General features: G+C 51.2%; 2 protein-coding genes across 4 annotated transcripts in view; one reads left to right on the top strand and one right to left on the bottom strand.

The window, feature by feature from the left end:
- Window positions 1–749: 749 nt before the first annotated feature.
- Window positions 750–5,102, bottom strand: Bhlhe41 (basic helix-loop-helix family member e41). The gene is made up of 5 exons (XM_052175267.1): window positions 4,705–5,102; window positions 4,500–4,563; window positions 4,078–4,185; window positions 3,625–3,736; window positions 750–3,238 (listed from the first exon to the last, which is right to left on the bottom strand). Exons 1-5 carry the CDS (start codon window positions 4,764–4,766, stop codon window positions 2,361–2,363), a joined length of 1,224 nt encoding a protein of 407 aa, XP_052031227.1. The 5' UTR covers window positions 4,767–5,102; the 3' UTR covers window positions 750–2,360.
- Sspn (sarcospan) overlaps window positions 2,333–18,093 on the top strand; it is a 91,928-nt gene continuing 76,167 nt past the window's right edge. For 2 of the 3 annotated variants that reach the window (XM_052175270.1, XM_052175269.1), the window contains exon 1: window positions 2,333–2,429. The gene's annotated coding sequence lies outside the window, so the exon portion shown is untranslated. The remainder of the gene's footprint in view (window positions 2,430–18,093) is intronic. The other variant, XM_052175271.1, reaches the window with a different exon arrangement.

An 18,093-nucleotide genomic window follows, 5' to 3' on the forward strand; every position in this document is an offset into this window, starting at 1 on the left:
TCAAATGGAGGGAGACACTGAACCTGGCCATGCTCTGGCCAGTGCCTCTGTGACCTTGCTTGACTTTTTTGCCTTTGCAAAGTTCAGGAGACTGACCTAGCAGATGGATGAGCTGTGGCTTTGGGTTTACCATGCCTTGTGAGCTTGTCACAGTCAGCAGAGGGAGTACTTCTCCTACATCTTAGAAACTGTCTGTCACTCACACCTTAAGTCAGGGGTTCAACACCACCACCCAAAGAAAGTGGACAGCCCTTTGTCTCCAAGCATATGTTTGAGAACATATATGGGTCTTATGTTTGAGAAAAGTCTACAAATTGTTTCCTGAACTTCAAGGCAAAGTCCTGTACCAGGGCTACTTTGTAAAAGTTAAGAAGGCAAAATATTTGCATGAACGAAACATCCATCCCCCTGGTGTGTTTCAGACCTGGGTGGAAGAGAAACACCAGACCACACAAGAGAGGATATCTGGGGTTACCGACCCAAACTTGATAAATCGTGAAAACATTAGCAAACTGGGCCTAAGGTGACCAACAACCCAGTGACTGCTACACTATTCCTTCTGTGGTTTCCATGAAGATAGACTGGGAGAAGTGGGGACCCAGGGCCCAAACCAGGACTCTCCCTGGAGAAACCAGTGATAAAAAAGTCAAAACCAAAACCAAACAGAAAGCATTTGAGTACGCTGATGGGTTCTGTCTCTGCCATCTCATGGGGTACCCAGTATCATTTAATTATTAGACCACCTCGTATCATATATAAAGATTTTATTCCTTAGTAAGAACTTTAAATCACAAAATAGTGTGGCAATATTTAGGTAATATGGAGTGCTGAAAATACTAGAATATAAAGATAGTTTCTAGTTTACCTTGATATACTAAACTTGTCTAAACCAGCTGGTTTTTCTTGCAGATAATTTTATTTGTTTAATAATTTAAGACAGCATAAGCTTGCACCAAGCAGTGTAAGCATTGTAACCAAAGTGCAAACATTTCACCAAGTCCTCCCCAAAAGACATTTTAACTCAAAATATCATTAGCAGGTATTTCTCCCTACAAAAATAGCATGTCAGACATCATTAATTGGGAGTATTAACAGCTATGCACATACAGCCGCCATGGTAGGCCAGGAAGAACGTTGTTTAAACACAGCGTTTGAGGCAAACGGTAGCAGCAGCAGCAGCAGCAAACGACCGACCACTCAGATCCAGACACCGCTCTTCATTCCAGACTATTGTGTCTCACCCCTTATGTAACATTCAAGTGAGATTTCTCAGTGCTACCTTGGCAACAAACTAAAAATATCTAGACAAGGTCTTCGTTTATGCCTTATTTTAAAAAAGCTTTCTTCCTGATTATCTGGAATCTGGTTTGGTCTCCCAGAAAAATATATACAGACTCGAGAGAGCAGGGCCTGGCAGGGTCACAGCACTTCCCATCACAAGGGACTGCAAGCCCCTCTCTCCACATGTCTGTCATCTAAGGATTCCACAATCAATCCGTTTGGGCTTGTCTTTTTCCAGCCCAGAGCACTTTAGTATCCAACCCCCTTCCCGCCCCCCCCCAAAAAAACAGTAATGTTACAAAAATTTGGTACCATGATGGATAAAAAATGAGGGAACAGAAACACAAATATATAACCTATGACATATATATGTGAGTTGAGACATGGGCCTAAGGGTTTGAGGTCAATTTGTCAATAAAGTGCGAGCAAAGGCGCCAAGGGCTCCAATCTCCCTCCACCAGCTCCCACCACAGTGCCTGAAGAAGGCCCAACTCTCAATCTAAAGACACCACTCCAGCCACCGCACAACAGGGCAACAGCATCCTCTCTTCTTTGAAAATAGGTACCTTCCAAAATGCTGAACAATACAAAATACTGACAAGTAAATGTAAATCTGAGGTGTCCTCAGTTAGTGGACCACTTCCTAAGGAGACAGTTGGGAGACACAGCTACTATTCCAGGCCTGGGTCAAAGAGCCCTGGTACCAGGCACTCTAACTGATTCCACATGGCTCTCCCACCCAACAAACCCAACAGAACCAGGGTCTGTATTTGGAAAGAGGGGGCGGGGACATGAGCTAAAAAAATAAGGAAGGTAACAAGATAACCAGTATTTCTCAGGGAGGCTCCCTTACAGCAGGGATGGGGGGAGGGAGTGTGAAAGGTTACAGGGTGGGGTAGCAAAAGGGTGAGAAACAGGCAAAACAGGAACTCCAAACATACACAAAACACCTGTTTTTGTCCTAAGCCTGTCGAGCATCGCTTACTCTTCCTCCCTGGTACGCTTTAGGGGACGTTTGAACTTGGAAACCTGGCGACTCCTCCGGAGCCCCCTGCCCTGTTCTGGAAAGAATGCTGGGTTCAGGGGGCGTCCTTGGCCGGCTGCGTGGATTCTTCCTGAGAGCTCTCCGGGTTCACGGCGCGCGGCAGGTGGGTGCGGCTATGCGCATGCTGGGGGCGCAGCGGCCCAGGAGGCGCCACCTCATGCGCTAGGAACTGGGCACCGGCAGCCGCGCCTGCCTTCTCCGGGGGTGGCGACAGCACAGACGACAAGCAAGGGAAAGCGGCGGCAGCGGCCGCGGCGGGGATGCCGGGATACAGCAGCGGGAAGGGCGCGGCCGCCGCGGGGTACAGATACTTGTCCAGGCCGCTCTTGTCTAGCCAGGGCTGTACATAGGCAGCGGCGGACGGCGACAGCAGGTAGAAGGGCAGGCAGAAGGGCGCGGCGGCGGGCTGCGCGAAGGGCGCGCCCCCGCCCAGCGCTACGAGCGAGCCGAGCAGCGCGGGCTCCGGGCCCAGGAGCGCGCCGCGCGCCTCCAGCTTCGGCCTCTTGGGCGCAGGCGACGGGTCCCCGGGTGGCTCCTGCTTGACGGCGGCGCGGCCCTGCTCCGCTTCGCCTCCGTAGCCGCTGTCGGTGTCCGTGTCGTGCTCAGGCTCCGTGCCGGGCTGAGTCCGCTGTATGACCGGCACGCAGCGGGCGACGCGCTCGGGACCCGTGGCTGCTGCAGCCCCCGCGCTGCAGGGCGCGCGCCCAGGGCCCCTGCCCGGGGGCACCTGTGGCGTCAGGAGCTGGGTGGCCACCGCGTGCAGGTGGCTGACGAGCTGTGCGCAGCGCGGTTCCCTGGGTGTCCAGCTCTCAAAGCGCGCGAGGTATTGCAAGACTTCTTTGGCGCAGGTTTGAAACCCCGAGTGGAACGCATCCAAGTCGGCCTGGACCGGCGATTTCAGAGAGCGCTCCCCTAGGGTGCACGGGGGAGGGAGGCGAGAAGAAAAACCGCGGCGTTAAGACATCTGCTCATCACGTGGGCCCTGTGCTGCCTACAGTGAGCTCGGCTTTTCCTGGGCATTCCAGCGATATAATCCGCAGACTGCCGAGAGGAGGGGGTGGCGCGGTGAGGCGCTCTCCTCCTGGCTGAAAAACCCAGATGGTGAGGTGCAGCCGCCACTTTAAATAAAATCGGGGCTCCTCCAGCTCTGCAGAAAGCCCCTGAGATGCTCTGGGTACTTGCCACCAAAGGGAAAGAGGTGATGTTCACCAGGAGCAGAACACAGCGGGAAGTCCTAGCATTGCGCCCCAAGCGTTACCCCGTTCTGTATTGGGGCAGGCTGGCTTAGACCCACTTACCATTCTGTAAAGCAATTATCTTCTGATGCTGCTGCTCCGTTAAGGCTGTGAGCGCTTTTAAGTGCTTTAAAGTTAATTCCAAGACTACTGCTTTCTCCAGATGCCCCAGGGTCTGCAGTGGTGCAACAAGGAGGGGCCAGGGGTTACTTTGAAACACGCATTTTTATTTGATTGGTCTTCCACGCAGCCCAGCAACTTAGACACACACACACACACACACACACACACCATTGGGGAGGAAGCGCTGCTCAGCTCCCCACAGTCAGGTCATCAATGATTTCTGACATTAGCCCGGAGCCGGAGCCCCTGTTCTGAGTCTCTGGGAAACTCTTAGTTACAGCACAAATTAGAAGGCAGGTCTCTTAATATTTACATTTATTATCCTATCTCTGGTAGTTTTGACAGGCAAATACACCCCGGAGACCATCAATAGAATGAAAATGTGCATCTTACTGTCAATTTCAGATGTTCAGGCAGTAAATCTTTCAGCTGAGCAATGCACTCATTAATTCGGTCTCGTCTCTTCTTTTCTATTAATCTGTGCGGTAATTTGTAGGTATCCTTCACAAATGGGCCAGAGAAAAGATATAGCAGTAAGCTAAACATTCATTCACTTACTAGATAGAACCCTCCCACCCCAACCCCAAACACACTATGTAATGAACTAATGCCCAGAACTCTCTCCTCTAGACTTGTAAAATGCAATTTAAATTCAGGTGCGGTGTTGAATATCCCCCCCGGAGTATCCAGCAAGCCACTTAAAATTCACAGTTAGGACAGCTCAGGGCTGGAATATATTTGTGGGCAGAGTTTCCTTGCGAAATCAATGGCCCTAATTAACTATCCAGGCAGGTTATGGGAAACTTATGACTTACCTTGGTGTCGTCTCGCCTCAAGCTCCTTTTGGGTTTACACAGATACAAAGAGGAATAGTCCAGTCTGCAAAAACAGAAATCAGCATCAGGCCCCCATTCCGGGAGGGGCTCTGCCCTCACCCGCTCCATATCACTTTGTGCAGAGGATTAAAAAAAAGCCAAACCGACGCCTAGACAGATATTCGCAATGGTGCGTACACCTTACCCTATAAAATCCCTATGTTCCAGTAACTGTCTCTCTTGCAAATGAGGGATTCCTTCGTCCATGTTCAATGGCTGTCCGTTTCCTCCGTTTCGATTTGGAGGGTTCTGTCCTGTAATCTGTGGGACGGTCGCCTGGAGAGATTTTGGGGGAATGTGTGCGTCTCCAGGCTGTCTTGCTCTCCCTCTTCAGTGCAGTGTTGAAAGTGTGAAGCAGTTGGCCGCCCCTCCGCCCCGTGCTCGCTCGCTCGCCTTCTCGCACACCCGCGCGCGCACACCCGCGCGCACACACGCACTGCGCTGGTAGTTTGCTCTCACTCCGGGCAGTGTTTGGCCACAGGGCACGCGCGTCGCCGGCCAGACCAGCACCCAGCTCACGTGCGGAACGTACCATCCGCAGTCCAGCCCGGAGGGGGGCGGGGAGGAGGGGCCGGGAGGGGGCGGGGACACCTGATTGGGGCCACCTGGAGGGAGCGGGAGCGGCCACCCGGCGAGCCGTTCGGCTTCCCCGAGGCGCTGCAGGGCGCGGGGGCGGGGCGGGACACGGGGCTCCCCTCCCCTCCCCCCCCCCCCCCCCCCCCGCATCTCAGTGCAGAACCGTGGACGTGGCCCTTCGCTTTCCCACCGATTGCTGTTGGTTTGGGCCAGAGAAAGAACGCGAATTCGTGGAGGCTAAACTTGAGCGGGGAAGAAAAATTCCGAGCCTCTGCTCACCGCTTACTGGCCAGGCGTGAAGGAAGGGTCCGGTAGAAAGACACTCTCTAGGTCAGGCTGGAGATCTACCCTGAAAAGAGGTGACTTGCAGTTCGCTTCCCGGATTTAAGATCAGCGAAAATGTAGACACTGATTCAGAATGTCGCATTCCAAGTGGTTTTGACAACAGTGTCCCCGAGCCACCTAAACTTCCCGCAGCAGCCGGAATTGCGGTGCCACTAATCACAGAGGCAGATGACGTTTGGGGCCTCGGGTGCTCCCGGGAGAGAGCAGGGAGGGGGAAGGGTGGCACGGGGCGGGAAGCATGCAAGGATTGCTGCGGGAAAGCCACGCAGTCCTGGTCCTGTCCGCCCCAGCCTGCGAGACGCTATGCTGCCTCTCGCCGCCCTGGTGCGATAAGCCACGCCGAGAGTGTGGCGAGCCCACGTTTACTACTGGCACCTCCGCGGCCTCCCTCCTTAATCCTCTCTCCAGCGGGTACCAGCACAGGGCCAGCAACGTGATGCGACCTGCAGCGGCTGCCACATCAGCGCGCAGGGATGCCGTGCACGCGCCCCGTGTCCTCGGGAGCTCGGTCCACACAGCCGGGGACAGGCGTCCCCAGGTGCCCAGTGTCCCCGCAACTCAGGATAAATACGAATATGAATGCCATCCCAGTGGGCGGGGAGACCCAGGTTGCTCCAACACTGAATTCACTGAATTGACAATCACGTTCCTTCTCGGACATTCGTGATCGCCAGTGGCACGTGAACCCAGAAGGGACCTGGGCCCCAAATGCACGCGCACTGGAGCGCAGCAGGGCCAGGCAGCCGCGCTTGGGTTCCGGGGACGGATCTGGGTCGCCGGCCAGGGCGGCTGGAGCGGGTCACGTGCCAGGGAGCCTCCTCCAGGCCTAGCGGCGCGGCAGTGGAGCGCGAGTCCTGGGCGGAGCTGCCAGGATGAGTTCCTTTCCAGCACCCTCCAGGGTTCCTCGAGTAGGACGACAAGGCTTGTTTTTACAGCAGGCGATTAATTAATGATAATACTGAAAGTGATTTTTTAAATGCAGATTTGGATTTTTATCTTAAGCCCTTACCCCTTCTCTAGTCTCTAAGTGGTTGGTCTTTCTGATTCTGAGGCAAGTTAGATCTCCCAACAGCTTTTATTAGTACAGTAAAGCATCCCAGCTTCCTCTAGTCCTTAACTGGCCAGGTTAGGTAGAGGCACAGGAGGCTACGGTGAATAAAACTAAAACACAGCAGCAATAATAGCCCTCCATCGTCTGGATTTCTGAAAGGTCGCGGCTCTCCAAACATAATCTAGAGCCAATCCCGTTTTTTAAAATGATGGGAGAGCGTTGGAGGAATGTGTAAACCTGCATCACTGCATCTTGGCATTGTTAGTACACAGAAGAGTCACAGGCCAGCATCTGGTCAGAGGAACTCAGGGACTGACTGGGGCCAGCTTTAAGCTGAAGCCAAATGGGGACTGGGGGTGCAGGTGGGGAGTTGAGGGGGTAGGAACTGGAACCTTGAGGGTCAAGGCGAGGGCCAGAGGTGAGCTTGTAAACTCACCACTCTGAAAAGACTCCTGGATGGAGTCTTCAGCTGCACATAACCTTCGTAACATTTTCTCCTCCCTGGCTCCTACCTGTCTTAGTGAAACTCTTAATTCTATATAACCAGCATTTCTGTAACCTCTTATACTTCTCATACCAGCTCAGGATATAAATTGGTCTTTTGCCCATTTTATCAGTATTTTTTATATACACTTTGGGTGGGTTTTGTTTGTTTGTTTGTTTTTTAATGGGATCTCACTGTGTAGCCTTCCTTGGCAGGGCCCACAACTCCCTGTATAGACAAAGCCGGACTTGAACTCATGGTACTGGCCTGCCTCTGCTTCCACAGTGCTGGAATTAAAGGTGTGCTCATGCAGCTCAGCTTTGATGAGCACCACCAGCCGTGCTTCTTTCTCCCGCCTTCCTTTCTCTGCACACTCACCTTTGGGCTTTTCTTTACCTCCCCCCACCTTTTGTTAAATGTCACCTTTCCCCTGGATTTTTGTTCTGTGTTCTGTTTGTCTTTTGCCTCTAATCATTCTTCAGATGACACTTCTTGCATATCTTCTGCCTTAAACTTGAGTCTCTCACTACTTCTGTCCCATACTCTTGCCTGTGGGGACCAGTCATCCTTTGATGCCACCAAATGTCTCTTGGCCGCAGAAAAGTTATAGCAGTAGCTAACAACCACACAGCAGCGAGCATTAGAGTGACAGGCTCCTTCCTGAGGGCTTCTCAAGTATGACTTCACTAATGCTTCCCATGACCTTATAATGTTCTAATGCTATTATTGGTGCCTCTGCGGATGAAGAGGATGTGTCCTTAGAGGAGATTATGAAGTGTGTCCGAGGTCCCACGGTCAGCAGGACATCTGGTCAACCAGACAGTGTGCTCTGGAGTCTGTGTGCTCTGCTAGTTCCTGTGAGGTCTAAGTGTACACTAGCCGAGTCACAGCTGTTTCTCAGTTTACCAGTCTGAGAGTGTGTGTAGGGCACATGAGAGACTGGGAAAGGAGAGAGGCAAGGTGGGACCTCGGGGTTGGAGAGATGGTTCAGTGCCTTAGCATCACTGGCTACTTTCTCAGAGGACTGGGGTCTGATTCATAGCACACACATAGAAGCTTCCACCTCCCATTTCCGGGGGACTCCGACACTCTCTTCTGGCCTCCTTGGGCACCAGCATGCATACACATAGTGCCTGGTCATACAAGCTGGCAAAACATCTGGACACATAAAACAAACGCAAATGGACTCACTTCAATTTGATATTTTCAAGCATGGCAGCCGATGGCAGACACAGGAAAGCTTGTCAAAATAGAGTCATCTTCTGGACATGCCAGCAAGATGTGCGGTGGGCAGTCAGCCCTGAGTCTGAGTTACCCACTTAGCTTTTCTAACGCTATTCAGGTGTGCAGGGGTGATGATGGTGATCACCTTCACCATCCTTCCCGAGCAGGCCAAGCGAAGGCTGACATGAAACAGGTTGGACATGGAGAGGCTCACCTGTGGGGAATGTAGAACTGGGAAAGGAAGACCCACCAGACCAGGAAAGGAATGCAGACTGCCCTCTTTGGATGTCTTTACCTTGCATCTTACCTAAACCACCTGAAGCCAGTAACACACAACACGCGCTCCAAGCCCCTTCTTGCTTATAATTCCATCATTGGCGAGTGCCTGCAATTAAAGATGCCCAGCTTCAGTCTTTCAGAGAGAGTTTCATAAGTAGGTGAAGGCTGGAGTGATTGTTATTTTTGCTGCCTCCTGGGCTGTCTCTGCATCTTCCTCTTCCCTGTGTGCATGTGGTACCTGTGGTATGTCTCTCAGTCTGTGTCTCTCTCTCAGCTGTGTGTGCCCTACCAAGGAGGTGCAGGGTCCACATTAAGCCCCCGTCACTGTGCTCCACTCTTTCATGATGCCTCTCACTGAGTCTGGAGCTCACTGTTCTGAGCAAGGCAGGATGGCCACTGAGCTCTGCACTCCTGCTCTGGAGGAGTTAGAGGTTTGTGTCCACATGCCTTCCGGGCAGACGAGACCAGAATTCAGGTCCCTGTGCCTGGGTAACAGATGATTTATCCACGGAGCCATCTCCTCGACCCTGTGCCCTTTAATTTTAGGTCACTCCCTGTAGAGAGCGAGGCAGAAGGAAGCATTTAGCTACGTCCCCACTATTTCAAACCCTAAACTCCAAGCACCCACTGTGTGTGGCTTTAGAAGGTTTTATGCCTCGTTTTCCACAGAAATCCTCCCCCAGAGGATTCCGTTTCCATTGGGATCAGAAGGCTCCTGCCTTATCAAGACTCTCTAGGTCTGACTGTGGCAATTTCTGGATCCCAGATATGATTCAAATCAAGGGAGCATCTCCGATGGCCTGAAGGACTGCGGTCTGCCCAAGGTGTGTGCCCCTACCTGAGAGACTAAGAAAGAAGCCCATTAGGTGGGCAGATGCTTTTCCTTTGAGATGCTGCGGAGGGGAGTGAGGGCCTGACAGACAGACAGGCGTCCACCCTCTGCCCCTGTGTTCCAGCCCTGCATGCACCTCTCCCTTACCTGTGTTGGTGACTGACCCAGTGTAATTTATCCCTATTCTACAGGACTCCATGCTAGAAGCAAGTAGCATATGAAGCAGACTGCACAACACAGTTAAGAATGCTTTGTATTGGTGCTAACATCAGAGCCTTGGCACTGGGGACGTGTGTGTGTGTGTGTGTGTGTGTGTGTGTTTGTATGCACACACATGTTGGAATCCCTTCTCCCTGGTGGGGAAGGGTTAATCTCACAGGCCCTCTGAGGAAAGGAAGGTACTTCTAAGAAGGCCCTGAGAACGGAGGGAAGGTGCCACTTCACCTCTCAGAGTCCAAATATGACTTTAAAATATCAATGATGTTATCTGCTGGAGGGACTAGATTTTAGGTCCCAGAATAGAAGGCTGCATTTCCCAGTTGCATATTCAGTGTATTAGCCCAATAGCGCCCACTGGCCCCCTTTTAATTTGTAAGAGGACCCAAGTCTTTCCATAAACTGCCAATGAATGTGTCGTTGTGGCTGTAAGGTGATTTAACAAATCACCTTTTATATTAGGTAACTCCCTACAGGAAGTCGATACATTCACAGGTTTGTGCGGCACCGGGGAGATAATTGTAAAGCGGTGACTATAACACAGCGTGGTCATGTTATACTCTCTATATGGTATTACATATATCATAACTACATAAATAGAATAGTGCACTCTCTGTATGGTATTACATATATCATAGCTACATAAATAGAATAGTAGGTCTATAGGTTTCTTTCTAGACAGATCTCTGGAGCTCTTCTACTGTGACCATTTCTGTCCATATAATTTTCACAGGCACTCAGGCTATCCCAATTCTTGTATGTTCTTAAAATTCCGGGCTTCTTTCTGTGCAGAAGTCCAGTTCTAGAGAGGTAAGGCAGACGTAAGCCGTGAAGAGCATGGGGCAGGAGGCCTCTGGCACCTTGGTTCCTAATCTGCAGGCCATTCTCAGTGTTTGTTCCTTCCCAACTGGGTGAGACTGATCTGTGGTGAGGCCAAAACATAAAGAGGGGCCGTCTGACGGCCTGCGGGGCTCTGCACAGAGAGACTGCAGCCCTTTCTCTGGGCTCAGCAGGCCTGACTGGACAGAAGAACACTGACTGGTGTTTCCTTCCTTACTGCTATGCGAGTTCTTGGGAAAAACATCTTAGAGCGGCGGTTCTCAGCCTGCAGATTGTGACCTCCTTGTGGGCCAAAAAGCCCCTTTCATGGGGTCACACACCAGCTCTCCTACATAGTTACGTTATAATTCATGATAGCAGCAAAAATATAGTTATGATGTAGCAGTGAAGATAATTTTGTGGGTGGGGGTCAGTGTGAAGAACTGTATTAAAGGGCAGCAGTATGAGGAGCCGTGAGAACCCAGTGTCTGAGAGACAAGCATCCTAGTCTCATGAAGTCTCCTCAGAACGCTGCTCTGAGCAGCCGTGCCTTTCCCCATTCTGGGCTTTCTGAGGCCTCTGAGTTAGTTGCCAGGCAGATCCAGGCAGGGTAGAGGTGTCTGTCTCAGAGCACGTGACTGCAGAAGCAGGGAAGGAACTGCAGGGAGAATTTAACCTCTCTTACATTTAGAACCAGTGCCTTACATTTGACTCAGCAGTTGATGTTCAGAGTCAGGGTCTCACACTGTAGTCCAGCTTGTCCCGGAGATCAGTGTTGTAGCCCAGACTGGCAACAATCCTTCTGCCTCAAGGCCTCTAAGTTCTGGAATTACAAGGGTGAGCCACCAGGTCTGGCTTCAACAGTTAATGTAAGAATTTTTTATATAGCTACCAGAAAGCACTTAGTTCTGATACTAATATAATTTCTGCAAATTTATAAGCAAATGGATACAAATCTAGGCTGTAGATGTTACATTTGTTAAGAGCTGAGTTTGAACCAAAATATCATTTGCCTTCATTTTTAAAAGAAATGACTTCTACATTGGTCCCACAGAAGTAGGGAAGTAGTCCACATACAAGTCACAGAAGCCATTGTAGCCTCTGCATCATGGGTGCCTGTGTCATGGCCACACCCTCTTTCATGATCATAGGATACACAGTCAAAGATGCCGTCAGCTGCGGATACCCTCTGAGGACTGCTGTGAGTCCCACCCACCCCACATCTTCTGCTTGTGTCTTATACTTCAGCCCTAATTCGAGGTACTCAACACAGATGTTCATTTGTGGCTCCTGGTCAACATGGGGGCCGTCTTTTACTAAATGAGAGTAGACCATGAGTATGGAGTCAACAGTTGTCATCCATGCAGCTGAGGATGGGCGGAGTGATGTGCTCAGCACCACATTTCCACCATGCTGTCTGTGCTGGCTCTGTCCGTTTTGCCTATAAAGTGTTGCACTCCAGGTTCAGGTAACATCGGGTCCTTTCCATCTGTAGTTGGGCAGACTTAACTAAGCCTGTAAGCACACGGCCTTTAAACATCCCTGTTCTGAAGTTGTAACTGCAGAAATCTCGCCAGGGAGGAAAGCTGGCCAGGACGTGAGCTTCCTGTGGAGTAACATGGCATCTGTGTGTGTCTGGGAAATGGCGGTCTCCATTTGTCTAGCACTGTCCATGTTCTGTGTCTTCACTGTGTCTGCTCCCCCTGGAATGTGGGAAGAGGAGAGAAGCTCCCCGAGAGAGCTGTCCTCTGTGCTCCTTCATCTTCCTCGTCTATTTGAGTGAATTTAGAGTCTCTATGGGAACCTAGCTCCTGCAGTATCAGTGACTTGTTTCCAGAAAGGATTAACTAAAGTGGGAAAACCACGCCTGACTGTGGGAGGTGCCACCCCGCAGACTGGGGTCCTGGACAGACACAGAGGAGAACTGGAGCTGAGGACAGCGTTGTGTTGTTCCTGGCTGGGGACGTGGTGTGACTAGTTGCCTCACACCCCGCTCCCGTGCCTTCCCCACGATGGTAGACTGCACCTTCAAACTCTGTGCCTCCCCCACAAATCCTCCCCTCCAGCTACTTCTGGTCAGGCATTTTTTTCACAGCCATGAGAAAATGAACAAATGCACCCTCTGGTATCCACTTCCCTGTGGCTTTGTGGCAGAGGATAAAGAAGAGGCTACATGGTCACATCAGTTGTGTTTCAGTAGGAAGAAGAGCTTAGTTGTGCTCAGGAGCGTGGGACCAATGTGGGCCAGAGATGCTGGGAGCAAAGCATTCTGGGAGTTCTTTGCTGCAGGCAGTGTGATGGTCGACCTTAGTTGTTAGCTTGCTGGGTCTTATAACCAACATAGAAACAAATGTCCAGGCGTATATTTGTGTGTGTGTGTGTGTTCAAGATTGGGTCAGAAGACCCTCCCTGAATGTGGGTGGCACCGTCACAGGAGTTGGGGTCCTGGACTGAATAAAAGGGGGCCAGTGAGCCAGGTAGTGGTGGCACACGCCTGTAATCCCAGCACTCTGGGAGGCAGAGGCAGGCAGATTTCTGAGTTCGAGGCCAGGCTGGTCTACAGAGTGAGCTCCAGGACAGCCAGGGCAGCACTGAGAAATCCTGTCTCCAAAAATACAAAAAAAAAACAAAAAAAAACCCAAAAAACAAAAAAGGGGGGGCAGGAAGCACACATCTCGCTCTGCCTCCCCACTGTGGAAGCACGTGACCAGCCCCCTCATCCTCCCACCAGCATCAACTCTGCTCTCAAAGCAGGAGCCACAACAGACTCTTGCTCACTCAAGTATTTTGCCCCCAACAACATTGAGAGTGACATCACCAGGTTCTCTCAGCTCCACAGCAGCCACTTTATAGATGATGCACAAATCCAGCCACAGCCGGGTGTTCTTGGACATGTGAGCAGTGTTCCGTATGTTTCAAGATCTTTTCAAGTGTTAGCCTTTACATGAAAATGCTCCCTATTTCCCTTTGCTTGTGCTGGGGAGCAGCATCGAGGATTCAGCATTGAACCTCAGCTGTTAAGAGCACTGGCTGCTCTTCCCGAGGATCAGGGTTCAGTTCCCAGCACCCACACCATGGCTCACAACCATCTCCAGTTCCAGAGAACCTGACACCTTCTTCTGACCTCTGCAGACATCAGGCTCGCACGTGGTGGCCTAAATACATGCATACGTGTAAGCAAAACATTCACACATGTTAAGTAACTAAATCTATAAAAAATAGTTTAAAAATAAACTCATAGTCTATGGGATCAAATTTCTTAAAGGGGAGATCATACGTTTCAGTGTTTGAAAGACGTTCCTTAGTATATCTGGGGCATGCTCAACTTCTGGAGTAATACACATCAGAAATCACTTGAGGAAACTTAGCGACTCCTGCCGTGAGCGACTGAGCCTACTCTTCCAGAAGACATCAGGACAGAAAGGCCCTAAGAAAATATGTCCAGCCTCATTCCCTTGAGTGGTCCTCACCCGGGGCCCTCCGCTTGCCCTAAGTCTCTGGTGTCTGGGTGAATTTCCATTGTCTGCCTGATTGGCTTTAAGGAGCATCCAGAGAGAGCATTGATGAGCCATGGGGAGTGGGGTGGGGTGAGGGAGCGGGGCGGCGGCATCACCAGAGAGAATCAACAGAGGAAAAAGATTACACTGCAGTGGGGGCTGCAACCATCCCATGTGTTAGGACCAGAGAATTAACTGTAACTGCACGTGAGAAAGCCAGCTGTACCCTGGCATTACCGTCTTAATGCTGCGTGCTGCATGCTGCCATGGATGGCGCTGCCCCTGGGCAAGCCCTCCGAGGCCTGCAGTGCAGGTGAGCTGTGAGCCCAAACAAGCCCTCTCTCCTTCAGACCTCTGGTCAGTGTTCCCACTGACTTTCCAGGGCCGCTATCAGGGCGACTTATTTAATATTCAGCTTCTTTCAGCTTCTACAACCTCACCTTCCATGTTCCCAGCATGCTCCATTTCTGATTCTGCCACTTCCCATGACAGCGGTACGGTTCTGCTGTTTGGGCTTGGCTTTACCCTGTGGATCATACTGGACTTTCTTCTTGTGTTCCACCCCTGGACAGTCTCCACTAAGCCCCTTCTACTCAGTCCCAGCCCCTGATCACTCAGTCACAAGCAGGTGACAAGGGGGTTCTTTCCAGGGGGACTGGCAGGGTTGGTTTCAAAAGAGGCTGGGTTTGAAAGAGTGAATAAGTCATTCTCATGTTCCCAGATCTCCCAGTACAGATGCTGTATCTTGTAGAGGTCACAGGTTTCATGACTTGGATATATTCAATCCTGTGAGTCCTTCTTCTACCTCAGCAGTTCAGTGTGGAGCTGGTGACCTGGCAGCGCAAGACATGCATTCCTTCCGGCGCTGTGACAGTGGGTGCAGGGCCACATAAACAACGCTGTCTAGATTTTAATTTCTTTAGGTTTATTTACTTTTATGAGTTTTTTGCACACATACATATGTGCTCCATGTGAATGCCCAAGGAGACCAGCTGAGGGTGTTGGATCCCCAAGAACGAGAGTTAGAAATTGTTGCTAGCTGCCTCGTGAGTGCTCAGAACCAGATCTGGGACCTCTACAAGCCAATGCTCTTAGCTCCTGAGCTATCTTTCTAGACCCCGACTACATAGCTTTTAAACCAAACTGCTGGTGGCCATTCTTAATCTTCCCCCTCCACCCCCTCCATCCCCTCCACCCCTACCCCCACCCTCACCCCCCACCCCCCCTTCCTGTCCCATGTTGATAACAATGTCACAGGTACTCATTGAACCTATCTTTTCCATGTGTGCATGATCTGTTCTCTAGACCAAGCAGTAATGCATTACCTCAGTAATGTGATCTTCGCCACTGATTCTAACCCTGGGGCTTCATAAGAACAACAGGTCTCTCAAGCAGGATGGGTTTAATAGAGAGGCTTGAAGGCAGCGTTGACCACCTGGGCATGAAAGGGTGAGCAAGAGCTCACTCTCAGGAACTGGGGATGGAGGCGGAGACCCGAGTGCTTCCGAGCCCACTGCTGGCTGTGTGCAGTGCGGGAACTTTCATGAAGCCGTCCGCTGTGAAGCACACTCGTGGACACATCTGCCCCCAGAGAAAGATGACCACCTCTTCCATTTGCCTCCTCCTAATGGGTCCCAGTGGGGGCAGTGGAGCTGGTGGAGTGGGCGATGCCCCCCACACATACACACCGACCTTGTTTTACCACCACACTGATCCTGCTCACGGTATTTTATTCAGAAAAACATTTTCGGTACACTTGGTTCTCTTAACCAAAATTCTGACAGATTCCCATTTCCATCAAGTCAAAATAAAAACAGACACTTGCTCTCCAGTGAACCTTCCTGGTCCCTGAAGGACACGGTAGCAGCCACTGCCTCTTCAGCCTCACCTCTCTCGTCTCCTCTCTACGCCCCAACACTGCACGCCCTTTACACTTTTCTTAAGGTATCCCACTCTTTCTATCTCAGGCCTTCACAAGTCTTCCAGTTTCTGAATTCCCCAGCCTAACATCTTCCACTGGTCTTTCAGGTGGCATCTGAACATGGCTTTCTCCAAGAAACTTCCTAGTTTTGCATACCATAGTCAGCCTCTAGAATGATCCTTTGTACCTGCTCTTATATTGAAGAATAATTCTACCATTGTTTTGTTTCCTTGTTTTTTTTTGGTGTGTGAATGCATGTGCATGTATGTCATGTGCATATGCATGTGTGTATGTACGCATGTGTATGCATGTGTATATGTACACATGCATGTGTGTGTACCTGTGTCGTGTGCACATGTGGATGACAGATGTGTGTGCACAGATGTGTGTGTGTGAGCACATGCACATGTGTGTATGTGCGTGTGCGTGCATGCATGTGTGTGTGCGTGTGCGTGCGTGCATGTGTGCGTGTGTGTGTGTGTGTGTGTGTGTGTGTGTGTCTAGAGCAGAGGTCAACATTGGATGTCTTTCTCTATCGCTCTCCTTAATGTTTTGAGATGGAATCTTTCCGCTGAACCTATAATCCACCCTTTAACTAGACTGTCAGGTTAGTGAGCTCCTAGGATCCGTCTGTCTCCACCAGCAGTGCTCAGAACTGGGGTTGTGGACATACCCCTGTGCCTGCTTTTCACATGGGGGCTGGGGATCTTAACTCTGGTCCTCGTGGCCTCTCGCCAAGCACTTCACCCACTGAAGCAGCTCCCTAGCTCCACACCGATAGTTTGAAGGCCCATGAGACTTCATTCTCTGTTGTCCCCTTGAGTCTCTGAGCTCAGTGACGGCAAGCAGCTGGCCTGATGACGCCCGCATTCCCAAGTCTGAGGCAGCGTGGCCCCCAGAACAGATTCGCAGAGGCAGGCCACGGAGCCATCTATATTGCAGAGAACCCTTGAATGACAAGTCATACCCAGGCTGTGTGACACCGAAGGGTCCTGGTGCCTGTTGGGGGTTAGGAATATAATGCGGCTCCCCATCTCCTGTGACCTTGCAGGACTCATGCATTGGTGTGGCTCTTGTAGGCAGGCCACCCTCACTGTGTGGGGGCTACTGACTGCATCCTTGTTTCTTGGTCTTGCCAGGCCTGTGCTGATTAGGAAGTGCTTGGGATACAGCAGGAAGTCCAGTGGCCTGGCAGGGTCCTTGGAGAAGTGGTGAGAAGTCCTGGTGGGGGCAGGGCTGTGCCTCTGGAATTGTGGCCACCAGGCTGGGATGGACATGTTCTGTGCCCAGAAGGCAGAGGCTCCACCATCAGGCCCCAGTGGCCTAGTGAGTTGGCATGTGTCATGAGCAGATCTTTTACTTCTGTTCATAGGGTGTTATGGTGGCAGAGAGACTTCTGGGACTGGAGCCGGGCCTGCTAAATTCCAAGGTGTGTCAGTGGCTAGGGACTGAGAGGTGACACACAGGCCAGGACTCTCAGGGGCCCATGAGTGGGGAGTGGGCATAGAGTGTGCCAGGGTGTGCTGCTTTCTCAAGCCCAGCAGGCTTTGTGGCTCACAGGAGGAGGTCTTGGGGCACAGCCAGAGAGCCTGGTTACTAGGAGTGCAGAAAGAAATCAGCAGTGTGCCAGGCTGGAGGAGCAGAGTGGGACAGTGGAGGACCAGAGAACAGAGAAGGCAGTCCATCAGGAAGTGAGTGGAGAACATTGCAGGCGAGTGTGTGTGTGTGTGTGTGTGTGTGTGTGTGTGTGTGTGTGTGACTGGAACCAGGTCTGGACCCTGGGCATGATGAGACAGCTCTTGGGGTAGTCGGCGCTTCCTGACAGGCTGCAACAGGGTGAGAGCCACTTCACTGTCAGCCCCACACCAATCTTACATTTGTCCTGGTGCTTAGCAAACACCCCAAAACCCCCAAAGTCATGTAGGCAGTGTTGAGCTTCCTGGTCCAGAGCTTGCAAAGTCAGACTATACTTCCTGAACCTGAGGTACACTGGTGGGTGCCGTGAGAAACAGGTCAGCAGGCTGTGCAGCGATCTTGGCACTGGTCCTCAATGTTAATGACTTTGCCACATTAGAAACCTTGCTTGGGACATACCACACAGGTGATGGAGCAGATGCATCACAGATTTGTATCCTCTGTTTCTTAAAATTTCTTGTTGCTGCTCAAGTGTTAGGGTCCTGTGGGCTTGAAAGGCAAGAGGACCTGAGTTCACACTTAGAAGATGGAGACAGGAGGATCAGAAGTTCAAGGTCATCCTTGGCTACATAGTGAGTTCAAGGCTAGCCTGGGT

Source organism: Apodemus sylvaticus, chromosome 2 (genome assembly GCF_947179515.1).
Source record: "Apodemus sylvaticus chromosome 2, mApoSyl1.1, whole genome shotgun sequence".
Taxonomy (NCBI): domain Eukaryota; kingdom Metazoa; phylum Chordata; class Mammalia; order Rodentia; family Muridae; genus Apodemus; species Apodemus sylvaticus.